The 16,639-nt window shown below is 41.4% G+C and overlaps 3 protein-coding genes across 3 annotated transcripts in view; 1 reads left to right on the forward strand and 2 right to left on the reverse strand.

Annotated features, from left to right (window-relative positions):
* Positions 1-6,476, reverse strand: part of LOC109483582 (ubiquitin carboxyl-terminal hydrolase 24-like) — a 37,641-nt gene extending 31,165 nt beyond the window's left edge. Inside the window, 11 exon segments of the mRNA XM_019786617.1 lie at positions 240-368; positions 764-853; positions 1,131-1,316; positions 1,810-1,908; positions 2,250-2,460; positions 2,855-3,015; positions 3,465-3,608; positions 3,928-3,995; positions 4,285-4,435; positions 5,062-5,316; positions 6,384-6,476. Coding sequence (XP_019642176.1) covers positions 240-368; positions 764-853; positions 1,131-1,316; positions 1,810-1,908; positions 2,250-2,460; positions 2,855-3,015; positions 3,465-3,608; positions 3,928-3,995; positions 4,285-4,435; positions 5,062-5,292 — 1,470 coding nt within the window. The 5' untranslated portion in view covers positions 5,293-5,316; positions 6,384-6,476.
* A 631-nt stretch (positions 6,477-7,107) lies between these two features.
* LOC109483618 (peptidase M20 domain-containing protein 2-like) lies at positions 7,108-11,649 on the forward strand. Its single transcript, XM_019786656.1, has 5 exons — positions 7,108-7,571; positions 8,490-8,658; positions 9,020-9,142; positions 9,462-9,733; positions 10,242-11,649. Exons 1-5 carry the CDS (start codon positions 7,203-7,205, stop codon positions 10,533-10,535), a joined length of 1,227 nt encoding a protein of 408 aa, XP_019642215.1. The 5' UTR covers positions 7,108-7,202; the 3' UTR covers positions 10,536-11,649.
* Positions 11,650-13,105: 1,456 nt separating this feature from the next.
* Positions 13,106-16,639, reverse strand: part of LOC109483623 (transmembrane protein 56-B-like) — a 6,701-nt gene continuing 3,167 nt past the window's right edge. The window contains exons 2-8 of the mRNA XM_019786662.1: positions 15,535-15,729; positions 15,123-15,212; positions 14,851-14,909; positions 14,594-14,688; positions 14,082-14,155; positions 13,797-13,917; positions 13,106-13,433 (exon numbers count right to left, since the gene is read on the reverse strand). Coding sequence (XP_019642221.1) covers positions 13,173-13,433; positions 13,797-13,917; positions 14,082-14,155; positions 14,594-14,688; positions 14,851-14,909; positions 15,123-15,212; positions 15,535-15,689 — 855 coding nt within the window. The 5' untranslated portion in view covers positions 15,690-15,729 and the 3' untranslated portion in view covers positions 13,106-13,172. The remainder of the gene's footprint in view (positions 13,434-13,796; positions 13,918-14,081; positions 14,156-14,593; positions 14,689-14,850; positions 14,910-15,122; positions 15,213-15,534; positions 15,730-16,639) is intronic.

A 16,639-nucleotide genomic window follows, 5' to 3' on the forward strand; every position in this document is an offset into this window, starting at 1 on the left:
TAACATCATTAGAAATGGTACACTTGTCTCTCATTGGTTACTGATAATGAGGACATGGTATACTTGTCTTTCATTGGTTGCTGATAATGATGACATCATTACAGATGGTGTCCTTGTCTTTCATTGATTACTAGACTACAAAATGTACATGTAGTAGGGATGGCAGTTTTCATTTCCAGTCATTCATTTCTCAACACCTGTTGTTGGAAGATGATTATGAAACAGTATGCATGTCTCACATGTGTGCTGTTGGACCAGGAAGTCTGGATGAGGCGGAACAGGTGTTCCAGCTGTTCCTCGTCGAACTGTTCAGCAGCGTGGACCAGCAGGCCATGGATGTTCTCTGCAACAACTATGGGCTGGTTCTCCTGGGGGCAGAGGGGAAAGGTCAATGTGTCGTACGAGTGGTACCATAACAACTACTAATACTTCATTTCATTTTTGCAGTGGTTTACTTTCCTGGATTTCATGGTGACCTGTTCCCACAAAATTATTTTTGACTAGTGTACTACAGAATTGTGTTACCTGCAAAATCAAAATACTGAGTGTGAAAATGTCCCTTTCATTCCTACAGTAATATAAGACTGCCACAAAAGTTTTATGATTTACAGTACCACCAGACATGTACAGTACTGTTGTATCTTGCATAAAGCTTCAATGGTTTGAACTTAATTAGACTTTACCAAACATTTCAGATGCTGAGAGACCTCATGAGCTCAGATCTGGCAGGTGTGTTCAGAGATGTAGGAAGAAACAAGCCTACCTGCATCTTCCAGATATTGGAGATTTCCTTCTTGGCCAGGTTTGGAGCTAAGAACTGGAGAAGTTTCTTGACTCGGTCAGCATACTGTGCCTGAGGTGAATAAATGACAATGTCATACAATAATATTATTGTATTTACAAAGAGAGCAACAACAACATGGATATGTTTCGGGTTTCCCGACTGCCCCTAGAAAAAACCTGCAGACCCTTGCCTTATTTGAGGGTCAACCGTTGGCAAGTGACCTGATGTATGCTCCCCTCCAGTGCATATTTCAGCACACTGTTCTCCTGTAGCCAGCAGAGCAGGTGCCTCTGGTCCAGCCCTGCCCGACCGTTGTACAAAACAAACAAATAAACAAACACGTTACCTGATGTATGCTCCCCTCCAGTGCATATTTCAGCACACTGTTCTCCTGTAGCCAGCAGAGCAGGTGCCTCTGGTCCAGCCCTGCCCGACCGTTGTTTCCGCTGCTCTGTTCGATCAGCTCACCCAGCTGCCGCAGTGCCGCCATCTTGGGGCCGTAGTGCTGCGACTTCAGGCAGGTGATCAGCACCTTAAATACATGGAACCTAGATTTAGAACTAGAAATGTAACATTTGCAAAGTAAATGAATAACATTTACCTTTGCATATGGTCTGCTCTGTCAATTCTTACTCAAACCCAATCCAATATGTAGTGACAAAAGTCTATATCCCTCCTTCAATAAAATTGCAACATCACAGTGTACATGTATGTAACCCAACACCGGTTACCATGGTCAGAGACAGTCTGGTTCAGTCAAGTCAGAGGTCACTGTTTGGAGAGGAAACATAGCAAAAACAATATGTTTTCCTTTGCTAGCCTATTAAGACCTCTGACCTCTCAGCACAAGTTGCTGTCTTACCATGATTTTGTTAACTTACGTTAGCCTGTAGGTGTTTGTAGATAGATGTGTAGCTTGCTTTAGCGTTTGTACATGTGATACAACTCCAGGAAGACTAGTACAATATATGTATAGATATTCTGTACAAACTAATGTAGATCAATACAAAACAAAATAAACAAACCTTGAGGGTGAGCTGGTTGACAGCCTCCACCTGATCCACCCACAGGTGGTACACCAGCTGCCGCATGCACATCAGCAGGGACCAGCTGCCGCCAAGGTCCTGTATGAGACAGAGGAATGTTTTTTAACAAGTTATACTCAGTGCCATTAGGCCACATGGGCCACTGAACTAACGGAATAAGCAGCATCTCTTCTCTCAAAGTCAGAAACATCAAGCTTAGGCTGGTGGTACACTAGCTGAACCATGGTTACAAGTAGGTCAGAAGCAAGGTTGGCTACTGTTCAGCTGCTCCAGCTGAATATTTAAAAATGTTCGGGTGTGGGCAGGAGGTTCAGCCATGGTTATCTGGTGGTTGGCTAGTGTTCAGGTGTTCGTTGGCACACAGGGACTTGTACTTATATACATTTTCAAGACATGAGACATTGTCAAAGCAAACATACTTTACTCCTCAGGTCATCTGTTAGAAGACTTTGCAGTTTCGTATGTGCCAACTCCATGGGTGGCTTCAGCAGTGGTTGCAGTACATTGTGATTCAGGTAGGGGGCAGCGCAGGCTACAGGCCTCAAGGCTGCAGCCAGTTCCTCCTCACTCCAGCACAGGACCTGGCTCTCATCTCCGAACAGCTGGGTGAAGCCGTCTTTCTCTCCCCACCTTAGGTTCAGATTCAGATTTGTATTTCCAATGACATAGCGGGTACATGAATAAATCAATATTACCTGAAATGCGTCATTGATCACAAAGTGTAGCGTAAGTGTTAAAAGAAAATCAAGTAGAAACATTATAATATACATCATAAAGTAGAATCCACACAGTCACAGGTGCCTTTTTTCTAGAAAAGTTAAGTATGAGGGAGCACCACATGATGAGGGAGCGAATTTCCATTATTCAGATGCTTTTGACGATGTGGTTTGAGGTTCATGCAATTGGCAAATTGGTAATTTATAAGAGGGAGATTGCCGATTGCATGAGGGAACTGCGCCCCTGTTCCCCCGTTCAGAAAAACCCGGTAACTTTGAGTCAGAATAATCACAAATAAACTATTCACCTGTTGACCAGGTTGACGAGCCAGCCGCAGGGGTCGCAGCCGGTCGCGTAGGCTGGGCTGATGGCGTAGGTTTTACCCTCCCCGAACACCGAGTCCCAGTGCAAGCGCTCCGCGGGACGGCTGCGGTTCTTCACATGGAAGTTTACATCCGGATCAAAGACCTAAGGAAAAAAGACAAAGGCATTGAATATTCTGCCTATCACAATTAACGACACAACCAATGAGAGAATGGCAATTAGCAGTTTGACCTATGAGAAAGTGGCTCCATGTCTGTCAATTATTGGCATTCATGTGTTTTTACAGTATTTTGCATTTCTAATCTAAGTATCGACAAAGGTGACTATAGGTTTGGTCTATTGACTACAATAAAGAACATGATGTAACAGGTAACAGGAAGTTCTGCTGCAGTTCCACAGAAAACTGCTAGGGGCCCATTATCAAACTTGTCTTCCTTTCGCAGATGAATACATGTATCATACTGATCCATCCATAGATTGTTTAATCATGCATTGCACAGAAGGAATTTTTCGATAAACAAATTCACGACAACACAATAGGCTCAACACCTGTGGTGTCGCAAAAAAAAACATTCCAGAGGTACAGTACTTACAGTGCTGAGTAGATACAGTAGATTGACAGGTAGGGGTGGATGTTTGAGTCGAGCGGCGACCAGGTCCACCAGTAACTGACTCATGGTGTAGATACCTTCCTGGATCTCTCCCTTCCAGGTGGTCACGTAAGACGATGTCAGGAGCTAACATGGGAAAGAAAGGACAATGTGAATCATGGAATCGTGTGGCGTAATGGTTGGGTGTTGGCCCATGCCAGAACTCATAGGTCCTGGGTTCAAATCCTACAGCATGCCCCGGGTGTTGTGGCCTTGAGAAAGGCATTCTACCTGACTTTCATCACTTCACAGGACGTGGTAAAAATGAGTACATACAATAGCTTTGGTTAGGGACGTCTCAGGTAGGACGTTAAAGAACACACCTTTTGAAGAAGGCAACAAAATGGTCTAATTATTTATAATCAACAGTTAGCTGCCTTGTACATGTACATATATATGTGATTACCTTGTTAAATGCATCAGGAAGAACTCCATCCATGAACCTTCTGCAGTTCTCATCTGCTTCTGCAAGCCCTACAGGACAATAAAAATACAGGTATGTATTTGTTGTAAAGATAGCTACACATTTGTACTGAATTCTATGGTAAAAATTAAACATTTGTATATATGATGGTAAATATTCGTACATGATTTTGTAGTCAAGATAGATACAAATTTGTAAGCTCCTTCATACTAACCATCCCTTTAAAAGACCCTTCTAAACTAAATATACAGAACAAAATCTTTTCCTTTCTGCCTAACTGATCACCAATACAAATTTGGTGCCAAATTGCTCCCTTAGCACATTGACAGTCATGTTTACCTTCCTTAGCAAGCCTTGTAGCAGCCAGCAGACACCTGCCGAGTGACTCATGTCTGCGGTAGGGGATAGACCAGGAGTTGGTGAAGGTTCGACTCTCCAGCTCGTACAGGTTACCTGCAGGAAACTCCAGGTTCTCTCCCTCACCCTCACCCTGCAAACACACAGAACAACCTGCTGATTTCTTGAACTCAAGGGCATCCAATGACATTTCAGGGTAGCAAAACTGAATTTTAAAAGTCAATTTTCTGGTCATTCTTTTAATGTAGTATTAAGTTGAGTTAATCCTGTCCCATAGCATACTGATATTTGTGACTAGCACACAAAAATGTAATATTGCTGATGGAAAACGGTTGCTTATTTTGCATTATAGGCTGGTTCTAGGCTAGCTATTTTAAGAATGTACTTGTTGTGTCCCAGTTTTTCTACACACATACACAAGGCAGTTATAATTTGGGCTGCTAGGGGGCATAATTTAACCAGGCTAACCATACATGCTCTTATAAAAGTTTATGTATCATGACTTGTCTCAGTTTTTCTATACACATTTTTCTACTTGTACCTGCTCTCTCATACTCTAAACACATGGGAGACACTTGCAACAAACAGAATGCTTTGGTCTGGATACAGGAAGTTAAGAAGGGCTTACAATACATCGGGGGGAAGAAAAACAGAGACTTGCATCAGAACTCAGACACTCTAAATGTAACACTTACTAGTGAGTACTTGGTATATAGAAGAAGTATCTTCATGGTCTTATGAGACTGACGAAAAGCATACCTGCTCTCTGCTGCTGACTTCATCATAGCTAGGGGGCGCCTGATCGGCCGTCTGCCCGCTGACGTCGGTCATCTCCACCGACTCGAAATCGGCACCGGGCTGCTCGCTGGTCAGGATGGCGACCGCCTCGTTCACGTCGTTCTTGCCGAGCCTGAGCGCCTTGCGGATGGCGGCCACGTCGGGAAAGCCCATCGCCAGCAGGGTCTGCACGTGCTGCTCGTCTACATCCATGGGTGCAGGTCAGGGGGTGGCAATCTGGGATGAGGTCAACGAAACATCGGCAAAATGAAATTGGAGATTTCCACTAAGTGTTTAGGCTTTCATAAATAATCACATTGGTGCAGTTCAGGGGATGCCAATCCACGATATGGTCCACGAAACATCACCAGCAGAGATTTCAGACTTCAGGGAAGTGTTTCGGGTTTTTGTGAATACTGTATTGGAACTGTATTGTGTGATCATGGGGTAATACGTTTGCCTGGCTGCCATCTTCTGTAGTTACTGCCAGCTTCATATCATTTGACACTGGCTACCATGGTGGTTGTTACAATTCGCAACCTGTTAACCTGTTATCCACCTTAAACAATTTATCCACACCGAGGCCACCGTGTCAACCCTCCTCACTCAGGTGTAGGGACTGACATGGTCATCATACTCGGAAAATCTGTATCTGTATATCTGTACGTCATGAATCTGTATCTGTACATGAATATGTATCTCATTATGCCAATAAAGATCACAAGTGATTGCCCAGCCCATGGTGGTGTTTTATGTTGTCAAAAATGATGGGCACCTGTTCATGCATCCAAACTTTCCCCAGCAATATTAAGACTGTTGCTCACTTGGGCCATTGAAGCCTTTATCCTGACGTTTAATCAATCCATTGTTATTATTCGTAATCTCTAACTTTATTATACATAATGCGTGACCTAAATCTTTTGACCTACGCCTCGGATCATATGCTAAACATCCAAAAATCGATGTCAACCACAAATTATATTTCCGGAGTTGTAGTAAAATTTTGCTGGCATGAAAATGACTAAACATCATCGTCAGTTGGTGTCGGTATTTCCAATTTCACATTACTGGCAAGCCTAGAGCCACGCTAGTTTTTGTAGTGGTAAAATCAGAAGCCTAGATAGGTGGGGAGGGGGCGGTATAAATTGGGGAATGGGGCGTATAGCACCTCTTCGTACAAAAATATAACAGATAAGATAATACCCTTTGAAAATCACAATGCAAACGTGACTAGGGGGAAGTTTGGTCCTGATTATTTCAGATAAAATACAGTAAAAGTTGCGGAACATGACATTTGAACGTACCGTATGAGGAACAACTACAAGAGGAAGCGACAACATGCATCTTCGGCCGACTTGAAACTCGGTTGGAAAGCGCGGTCGACGACCTCGGCTTGCCTATGGAGTTGACAGTAAACGTGAGATAACATTCCGTGATGCACCTTTGTTCACTTTGCAATTTTTCAAAACACAGATTTTTCTCGCTTTGATTACGACACACATTCGCAATAGGACAAAAATATATCTATTAATATTATCCTTGATTGAAGTAAAGTTACAAGTGTTGTGAGTTTTGAAAATGTGTAAAGTGTGACTAGAATGTTGCACGAATCTGAGTTTACAAATCATACTTTATGTTTACGACGTGCTCTAGTTTCACTGCGCTTCGTAAACATTCGGGTTCGGTGAGTCGGAAATCCTATCGTCCGAACGCGTTTCGGCAGCCAATCAGCGCTCTTTATTTGATGTACGAAAATTAATTAGGCCATCCGAAGCGCTGTAGTTTTTAGTTGACCTTTGCAAAAAAGATCGCAGCAGATAGATGAAACTTGCGACTAATGTTCTACTTTGAAAGCAATAATTTTCAAACAATAACTTTAATTTCTTTTTACAAAGAAATACAAAGTTATTCAGGGAGTTATTTATATGTCGTTTAATGGCGTAATCTTGATAGTGATGCTGTTGACTTATAAGACATTTTGCTGCTGTTTGGAGGTGAGAGTTCAAAGGTTAGAATTTGGCGCGCCATTCACGTGACAACAGCTGAGTGGAAAATTCCGAACGTCCTGAGCGGATTATTTGTACCCTTGATCGCTACACAGCAACAACAAAATTACGGAAACCATGGCGGGAGAACTTTCCTCAGCTTGCTCGAAAGCGATAGGCGACGCTAAGGACGATCTGAATCGTTTGAGCGACGATATCTGGAAAAATCCGGAGCTGGCTTTTCAGGAGACACACGCTCACAACATCCTGACGGATTTTTTGGAAAACAAAGGTTTCAAAGTCGAGAGAAACTATATCAAGAAGACTGGGTTCCGGGCGACGTACGGAGGATCGGCAGGAGATGGTGTTCATGTGTGTGTGATGTGTGAATACGACGCCTTGCCGTCTCTTGGGCACGCTGCAGGGAGGAACCTGAGTAGCGAGGCTAGCGTGGCCGCCGCACTGGGCATCCAGGCCGCCATCAAACAACAACAGAAACTCGGCAAGGTAAAATACATGTTCCCTCGTTAGAAGGCTATGAGAATTAGTTATTTGAAAGCTTAAGATATGCTTTCCCCCGATATCATATCAGTTCTTGGTAGAATCTACCTGGTTTCTTACCCTATGAAAAAATAATAATTTGTAAGCTGCTCAAAAATATTATTATAAATGAAAACAAAAACAAGCCCGCCTCTTAAAGCCTGATTTGGAGGCTAGCTAAACACTCGTCCTTGAAATTATAATATAATTGTATCATCTCATCTAAAAAATCGAGAACAAAAGATTGTGGGTAGGTTTCCTTTGTGTTTCAAGGTCTGTCGCTTGTCCTAAGATAATAATTGTTAAGGGCCATCAATTACCTCCTGGCATGACGTCACCGGGACCTCAGAAGGGCATTTAAGGACATACATAACATGATTCACATACAGCATCACCATATCCAGGGATGTGACGCAGTATTCAGTGCTGGCAGTGGACCAGTACAGATTGAGGAAATGATATGTTTATACATGTTTGATGCCATTCTTACTTGTACATGTATATCATTTTCATGTCAATAAACATACATAAGTAATACACAATGTTTAATGATCCATCCCTATGTAAGTCATTTATCTTGCCAGATGTCATCTATCTCACTTACCTCATTATCGTGCTGTTACAGGGGTTACAGGGCTAGGGGGTTTTTGACTACCAAATTGTATGGTCATAATAACTGATACAAGTACCATACATTGTGTACCTTGTTACTATTCTTCAATAAAACATCTCTATAACGTTACAAGTTATAATTCATAGGAGAGTTGCTGTGTTTTGGGGCAGTTCAATTTGACTGTTTTTCAGCATACAACTTGAGATTTAAAGCCTCATTCTCTGTATTCAGCATTCACTACTGATTCAGCCATGTTTCTCCTGTTTTTGCAGGTGACAGTTCTCGGCACCCCAGCTACAGAAGGAGGGGGAGGGAAGCTGGACATGATAAACGAGGGCTGTTTTGAGGGTGTTGACTTCGCCATGCTGGCCCAGCCCCTGAACGAAAACATCGCTGCTCCTGTCACACTCAACATCCTGAGAGTTCGAGTCAACTATTCAGGTAATATTTGTATGTGTGCACCTTTTTGTAAACCTCTTGCTACCTATGGATACAGAGGTATAATAACTTGTTATGTTTATTTTCTCCTTCTTTTCGGATACGTCTTCTCCTACTGAATGCCCAAACTGTCTACACCACGAAGACGGCCTCATTACCCAGTAAGGGTACCTAATGGCCTGGATTCAGGTGAATATTTTCTAAAACAGGTCAATAACCTGGACCAGATGGCTATGACTATTGTAACTGATGCTGTAGCAAACACCCTGTGGTGTTGGGATGATCTGTAGTAGAAAATGTATATGTCACTTTGCCTTGTGTTGATACTTATCATTTAATGATTTCCTTCCTTCTTTGATGCTAGGTAAGGCTGCCCATGCCTCCACCCAGCCATGGGAAGGTAAGAACGCCCTGGACGCAGCCGTGGCCTGTTACAGCAACGTGGCACTCATGAGACAACAGATCAAACCTACATGGAAGATAAACGGTATGTTAGCCCATGTTTTAACCTTTGTGTAGTGCCTTAGTGTAGCAGTAACAAATTATTACATGGTTGTCTAGTTCCATTGATAGACCATGTTAGTATACTATGTATCACATTTCAGCTATTCTATGGAATTTTTTACTTGTCAAAGCAAGCAGTGGTTTTATTCCATAATTGGAGGGAAAGGGAGGTTTTCACAGTGTTTTGAATTTGTACAGGAGTCATAAAAGGAAGACATTTGCAGTGTCATATATTTGTAGTGGAGAGATCATGAAAATAAAACCTTCTTGATGTAAAATAACTTGAACCATGTATTTATCAGGAATCATCACGAATGGTGGCTTGAAGCCCAACATCATCCCGGAGGAGACAGAGATGGTGTTCTACCTGCGAGCGCCGGAACAGACGGACCTCATGTTCCTCCAGCAGCGCGCCACCGCGTGTTTTGTCGCCGCGGCCAAGGCGACAGGCTGCGAGGTCAACTTCGAGTTCCTGGACAAGCCATACCACAACGTGGTCCACAACTCTGTCCTGGCTAACCTGTACAAGAAACACGCCGAAGCCCTGGGTATGGAGTTCTCCACGGATGAGGAGGTGAGATTGTGGGACAAAAATGCCACCTAGCATTCTTCTATAGTACTGCAGCAGAACTTTCAGTTTTTCTATCTCATGTTCTGGATGTACAAATGTACTATGGTCATGATTTTTAGGTGGCAGAAAGACCTTGGTCTCGGAAGAAAGTGGCACAGGTTAGGTTTGGGAAATTGGGACCCCTAGCAGCTTTTTTGATCTGCGAGTGCCGTTGCTTGTTGGAATCGTTTTACCTGTGATATTTCTGTGTGTGTGTCTGTGTGTATAGTTAACTACAGACCACAAAAGGTCAGCCACAGGAAGTTAGGTTCCAGAAGCTGTTCCAGAGTCTATTGGCAGTAGAAAAGTGGAAACAAAATAATTCACAAAATCTCAAAAACTCACAAAGGTATGACATCTCTGATTTCTTGTTATGTCTTGAAATGACATATACTAGTAATAGTAGTAGTGTTTGAGAAAGGTAATTCACAACATGCAGCTAAAATTACTTTTCTTTTATATTACTTTTTAGGTCTTGCAGTCTTCAACAGGCTCCACTGACATGGGCAACGTGTCACACGTCATCCCATGCGTCTACCCTGCGTTCGACATCAAGACACAGGCGCCCATCCACACCCAGGCCTTCACCGAGGCTAGCAGCGCCCCCGAGGCCCAGCAGTCGGTACTGCAGTGTGCGCAGGCCATGGCCCTGACAGCGCTGGAGGTCATGCAGAACGCCCAGGTCATGAGCGACATCAGGAACGAGTTCGAGGCGACGGACGCCATCAACACGCCGGTCATCACTGGAACAAACCCCTTTCCCTAACTAAAGGGGGAATCAAATTGAAATTTCTGATAGTTTTTGAGCTAAAGTACATGTAGCTATAGTGCCATATGTGGTGATTGTGTGTCACATATACATTCAATAAGTTTCTCGGGGATAAGACAAAAATGAGACCAACAAAACTTCAATAAATTGAAATCATGAAGCCAAAACTACCATGCTATCATGGCATGGCAGTCTTGCTACATGTAGCTGGCAGCATTATAGGAACCAAATTACAGGTGTATGGTGGCATAATAATGTGCAAATATGTATTGAATATAGCCTAGCTTTGGTATGTTTTAAACTGGAGAAACCATTTGCCAACAGAGAATTTTGATTGTCAAGTTTATATACTAGAAGAAAGTGACTTTTACAAAAATGTAAATGAAGGTGGTGTAAGGATGTATTTTCTGCTCTTTGGAGACTGCTTATTTATGAATGATGATGATGATTTATGAGTGACAGTTGTAAAGTTGATTCCCACATGGGGAATTTTGTATGGAGTAGAAACACAAGCAGATGCATGGTATCTGTGCTGTCTTTTCCATCTTTCAACAGATGTACAATCATGTACTGTGAACTGGCTTATTGATGTGCCACAGTAGTGTTTTCAAGCTAGTAGTCCAATGTGGCTTTGTTATGGGTTTTTTGACACCCCCTACTCTTCTTGATTGGTAAACAAGTTGTAAAATGTTTAAGTGTGCAATATGAAAGGCCTTTTCAAGTTTCCTGAAAGAGAAAGATGGTTTGAATACATCTCACGGTATTATGATTACCATCATTTTGATGTCAAAATGATCTGAAGACCCCCATAGGATTGTTTGCTTCAATATAAGAGTGTACATTTCCTTGTGTCCAAATGTGTTGTACATGTATTTTACACATTTAAATATAACTATAAATACCTCTTTATGACTGTCAAAAGTATTAATCTTGAACACAGTAAGTGTCAAAGCAGATATTGTGTACAAATGTACAATGACTTGTTATGTATTTGGATTGTTGCAAGTACCATATTAAGTCTCCCCTGCATAAATATATGATGCCATGACAAAACACACACATCTGGACATGTATCAAGCATGGTCTAGAAAAGGATGGTTAATATGTTACTTAGTGACTATCACTTTAACCTTGATATTACTGGTGATAAGTTTAAACTTCAGTGAATGTTAAATGCAGTCACTGTGTAACATTACTTTCGGTATTTCTTTGATAAGGCATGTCTTTATGCTGGAATAAATATATACACAACACCAGTGTCATTACTTTATTTGTCCTTGATCAAATCAACATTTATGTAGACCCCCTATATCCACGCATTTAGTGAATACAGTATGTGTATTCAAACTGCAATTGTGGAACATACAATTACTAGGAAAAAAAACGTTAGAGTGCCTGCCTCTAAGTTACAAACATTACCTTTTTTAAGTGACTTTGTGTTTCATTTTCAACCATCCAAAAACTGTCCACTGCATGCAGGGAAATATTTGAATACACTTCATCTCGATGTTCCTAATTTAAAAGACTTTAAGTTCTTGTTCATGGGCAAATCTGACAGGTATATTCGTAGCTACTTTGTCTACTTTCTTCACACATCGTCCATATATCTTTTTGCACAGATTCTATACTTCCAAAAGGGAATAGTCTGATTTTAGGACTAACATATCATACATATCTAACATGGCAGTTAATAATACAACTTTGTATTTAGACCTACGTCTTGTTCCAATACTTGAAAAAATTGAGTGAATGAATTCTACTTGGTCACATGGCTATGGTGAAGTACATTATTATTGCATATTCCCTCACTGGTCTAAATTTGTCATTACAAGTATAATACTGATGATTACAACAAAATCTCTTGTTACCTCCAGGTGTGGAGAGGGTTTTTCAGTGTGTTTGCCTGTAGTTATTTGAAGACAGTAGAGTCACAGGAATTGAGGGGCAAATTGTGTACTAGTAATTGCAGACACATTTGTCCTTAACATAATCATTTGAATGTTAGTGTAACACCCATGTGAAATGTTCAATACATCATAATTATACACAAATACATTCCTAGTACCATTCTTCTACACTTGTATCTCTACTATATAACTACAGTACTATACTATATAACTTTAGTAAATGAATATTGGTCCATTTAACGCAAAAATAAAACACTTCCATATGTTACAAAACTTATTTTCTTCCATAGTTAGCATTACGTGAAAAAAAACATGTCAGTATTGTACAAAAAAGACAATAATTATTGGTGGGATCATTATGACTAAAAACAGAAAAAAGCATGCAACAATACAATCAGGTATACCAAATTTTGCTATTTCCACTATTGATATGTACAATCTCTAAAATATAAACAACATGAATTATTATTCCTAAACACCAATATTAATCTCAGGCAACGTTTCAGTGAGTTGGTAGAGTGAGGAGTCCAATTTGTAACTCCAACACTAGCATACAAGAAGCCAAACAGTGTTGAATGATTTTGGAATGCACAATTCTTGAAAATCCAAAATCAAATTGTCTCTATCATATATTTTCCTGCACTGTTAATGTGTGTTGTCATTCAGTTCATCAAATATATTTTAGCTTTTGTTGTTACAGTTTTATTTTTGCCTAGTTTCTTGCACATCACTCTGTTTTGTGAGTTTTCCCGTTGGCGTTGTGTGTTTGCGTGGGATGATTCTGCGGCTGGTCTCTGGAGATGTTTTTGTTCAGGTCTTTCGCTGCGTCTCTCCTGTCGTCAGTCTTGAGGAGTTTCTGTGCTCCTCGGAGCATCTTTCGGAACCAGATGACGTTCAGGATGTCGAGAACAAGGCACACGGAGATCCAACAGAACTGGGCACCGAACCCCAGCCGGTGGTACGGCTCTGTTCCCAACACCAGGTACACCTGGAAAATACCAAAAAATTACTGTACATTCATCTGTCATAAAAGGTAATGGTGAAGGTAGTCCCATAGTTTTTTATAGGCTGTAGTGACAGTGGGTTGTCAATCCACAAGGCCTAAGGGCATGGTATTGGAAGGTGGAGCCCAATCCCTCACTTTCCACTGCCTTTTACCTCCCCATTTTACACCTGGTGGAGTGAGGAAAGCCTTTCCCAAGGAAACAACATCTAACCAGGAATGCCAGGATCAAACCTGTGACCTCTTGATGTTGTGTCCACTAACCCCTTGGGTCATTCGACACACCTACCAGCTGTATGTAACTATTGTATTGTCCATACCAGTTAGTAACCTAAGACACTTCCTTACCTTATACCAGTAGATGGGAATGACTGCAATCCGCACCAGGAAAAAGGACGCTGTCATCAGTAAACCGTTCCCCACAAAGGCCTTGGACATCCGGGGATAACTTACAGCATCCAGAAACCATCTACAGATGTGGAAACAAAGAGAGATATTGTACACATGAGATGGCTTGAATTTTAAATCAGAGCCACAAGCTACAGTCACCACTACGGTTCCCTTGAATAGTTCTACTCTATATCTTGTCTAGAATAAAACTTCAAAGACTATACATGTATGAACCAATCTCACCTGTTGTTTACAAATGGTGTAGACAGCTCACAGAACAGTCTGAAGACAGCAAAATATGGCAGTGTTCCATAACTCTGTACAGGGGGTTAAGGATAGATTTAGTTAGCTATAGTCAAAACTTTCCAGAATGTTATCATTTACACCTCAAACACATTTGTCATTGTAACTTTCTATGCATAAAAGAAGTCTGTTCATGACTGGATTTGGAAGCAGATAGGTGTGTTATTGATGCATATTTTGAGTGAATGAAATATGCCTCAACATGGCAACAACCAACCCCGCCAACCCATGCCCAACTCACTCACTCATTCATTCACTTACTCACACTCTCACAAAACTATTTCTTGACTTTGCCCCTCCAATTCTCAAAAACACCATGAAGTTTGTAAATCCCATTTTTATGCCAAATGTAGATCCTAACAGACAGCAAAAGTGACAGCTCTATATCTAATTCTGTACTCTATGGCGTAACATGTCTGGACAGTACTAGTAATCCTTAACAGAACCCTCACCAGCACATAAGTGAAGGCATAGAGTGTCCCAAAGTGGTGCAGAAGGAAGGCCATGTCCCCGATATACCTGAAGTACACCGTCAGGGCAACTACGTCTGTAGAAAAAACACATGCAGGAAAACATCAACGATAAATCAGAGCCGTCAGACTTATAGGTTGTTGTGGGGTTAGGGTTTGTGAATGTGTTGAAACTGTATTGCATGAACACAAGGAAATACTCAATTGAATTACATCAGAGAATGGATTATTACTCCTACCTGTAATGGTATAGCCCACTGTAACTGCTATACAGAGTTTTGCAGCAAAAGAATCATTCCTACATGGAGGCAAGAAAAATTTAGGTAAGTCAGTATTGTACTACACTACAACAAATATAGGTCCAAACTAATCTACTAGTACACTATAGTACGTTCAACCTACAAATAGAATCAAACTCTGTTCATCTTATAGCTGATGTGAGTTACTGTTGTACTTTTGAAAACTGATCATACTGAGTGAATACATGAGTCTCAAGCACAAGATAACATACCAGACTGGGTCTTCGCTGAGTGCAGTGTCTGCTAGAAGAACGTAGAGTGACCACGGACCCACCACAAGGGCGTGTAGGGTTGACGTTGTTCTGTGGAGAAAAACCTCATAATGAAGTCACAATGTAAATGCCTTTGTTGTTATGTTACAATTATAACACCTCTGAATTATACTACCTGTCACTCTTGAGGTAATAAAAAACTGCAAGATAATCATGGTATTAACACTTACTAAATAATTTAGTGAGCAGTAGATCAAACGTGGCAGATAGTTGACATTTCTCAATTCCCTTGACAAAGACTGGAGTTGGACAGTTGAAAATTTGGGTACGCCCAATTTTTGTGTTGAATTCAACTTTGCTTTTAAGTACATTACAGTCCAGTTTGTGGTTCAAGTTTGCTTAGGTACATTACCTTGTGTCCCAGTCCAGTTGTTTCCGATAAGGCATCTCCCTGTACGGCGAACAGAGCCGACGTGACAACCAGGGACTGGCGTACAGGAAGAAGGACAGGAACAGGGTGAAGCTAGCAGCAACCGCAGGGTAGTACTGGGTCTGGAACATGGTCATGGTGCCGGCGGGATGTCACACTTGGTCAGGTGCTGAATCTCTGGAAAAAACATGTAAGATGTAAACATGAGCCAGCAATAAGAGAGTACATTAGAATAGTTTAGATGCTTGGTCAGGGTCAGTGCAATGAATCTCTGGAAAGTTAGATGGAAAGAAACAATAGAGTCAGCATATCTATCTATCTTACTAAATACATGTTGCCAGGTTACCAAACCTTGTTTAGCTGCCAAGTCTCTTTCACTTTAGTCCTTTCCAAAAAAAGAGACTCATGTACATGTAAAAAGCCTTTCCCCAGAACCCTGGAGCTATAATACCCACACATTACAGCTCCATGCAAGAACACAATGTACTAGTAGCCATCAAACCCACGATCGTGTCCACCAACCTAGCAGCCGTGTCATTCAGCGCTAGGGCCACACCAATTTATTTCCTTGGTTAACGGATTCGCCGCTTCGTTTTTTTGCCAAAATGAAATAAAAATAAAAACAGAACAAAAATCCATACTCTCGGGTCCCGAATTGGGGCCCCAAAATCCACCGCGTACGTTGTAATTTTTGCAAAATTTGGGCATAGTTAACAGCGTTAAAAATACATTGCTTCAAGGCAGAAACATTTTTCTGTGTGCAATTTGTTCGGAAAGCTAGGTTGCCTCTTCAAAAGTTCGTCAAAAAAAAATTCTTTTGATATAGAACTCGCCCCCCACCCCCTTTGCACATGTCACCATTCATGGGACAAAACTTCACTGACGACAGTCAAACGTACGGCAGATTTACTAAGTCATCATGCCTGTAACAACATATCATCTCCCTTTTAGATATATATTATATTTCATTTAGAAACACGTATTGTGTCGGAAACATGTGCTAGTAACGGGCGTTAAAAGTAATCGGCCGAACGTATAAACTCGGCCTGGGCGGCACATGCACACACACCTTCAAAACGATCTTTTT

This window comes from Branchiostoma belcheri, unplaced genomic scaffold (genome assembly GCF_001625305.1).
Source record: "Branchiostoma belcheri isolate BF01 breed outbred unplaced genomic scaffold, Haploidv18h27 scaffold65, whole genome shotgun sequence".
Lineage (NCBI taxonomy): Eukaryota > Metazoa > Chordata > Leptocardii > Amphioxiformes > Branchiostomatidae > Branchiostoma > Branchiostoma belcheri.

Bases quoted from the DNA above. Each gene is read 5' to 3' on its own strand.
- LOC109483618 (XM_019786656.1), top strand. From the start codon at position 7,203: ATGGCGGGAGAACTTTCCTCAGCTTGCTCGAAAGCGATAGGCGACGCT. The intron at 8,659-9,019 runs GTAATATTTGTA...CTTTGATGCTAG, and splicing joins AGTTCGAGTCAACTATTCAG to GTAAGGCTGCCCATGCCTCC. The intron at 9,734-10,241 runs GTGAGATTGTGG...ATTACTTTTTAG, and splicing joins AGTTCTCCACGGATGAGGAG to GTCTTGCAGTCTTCAACAGG.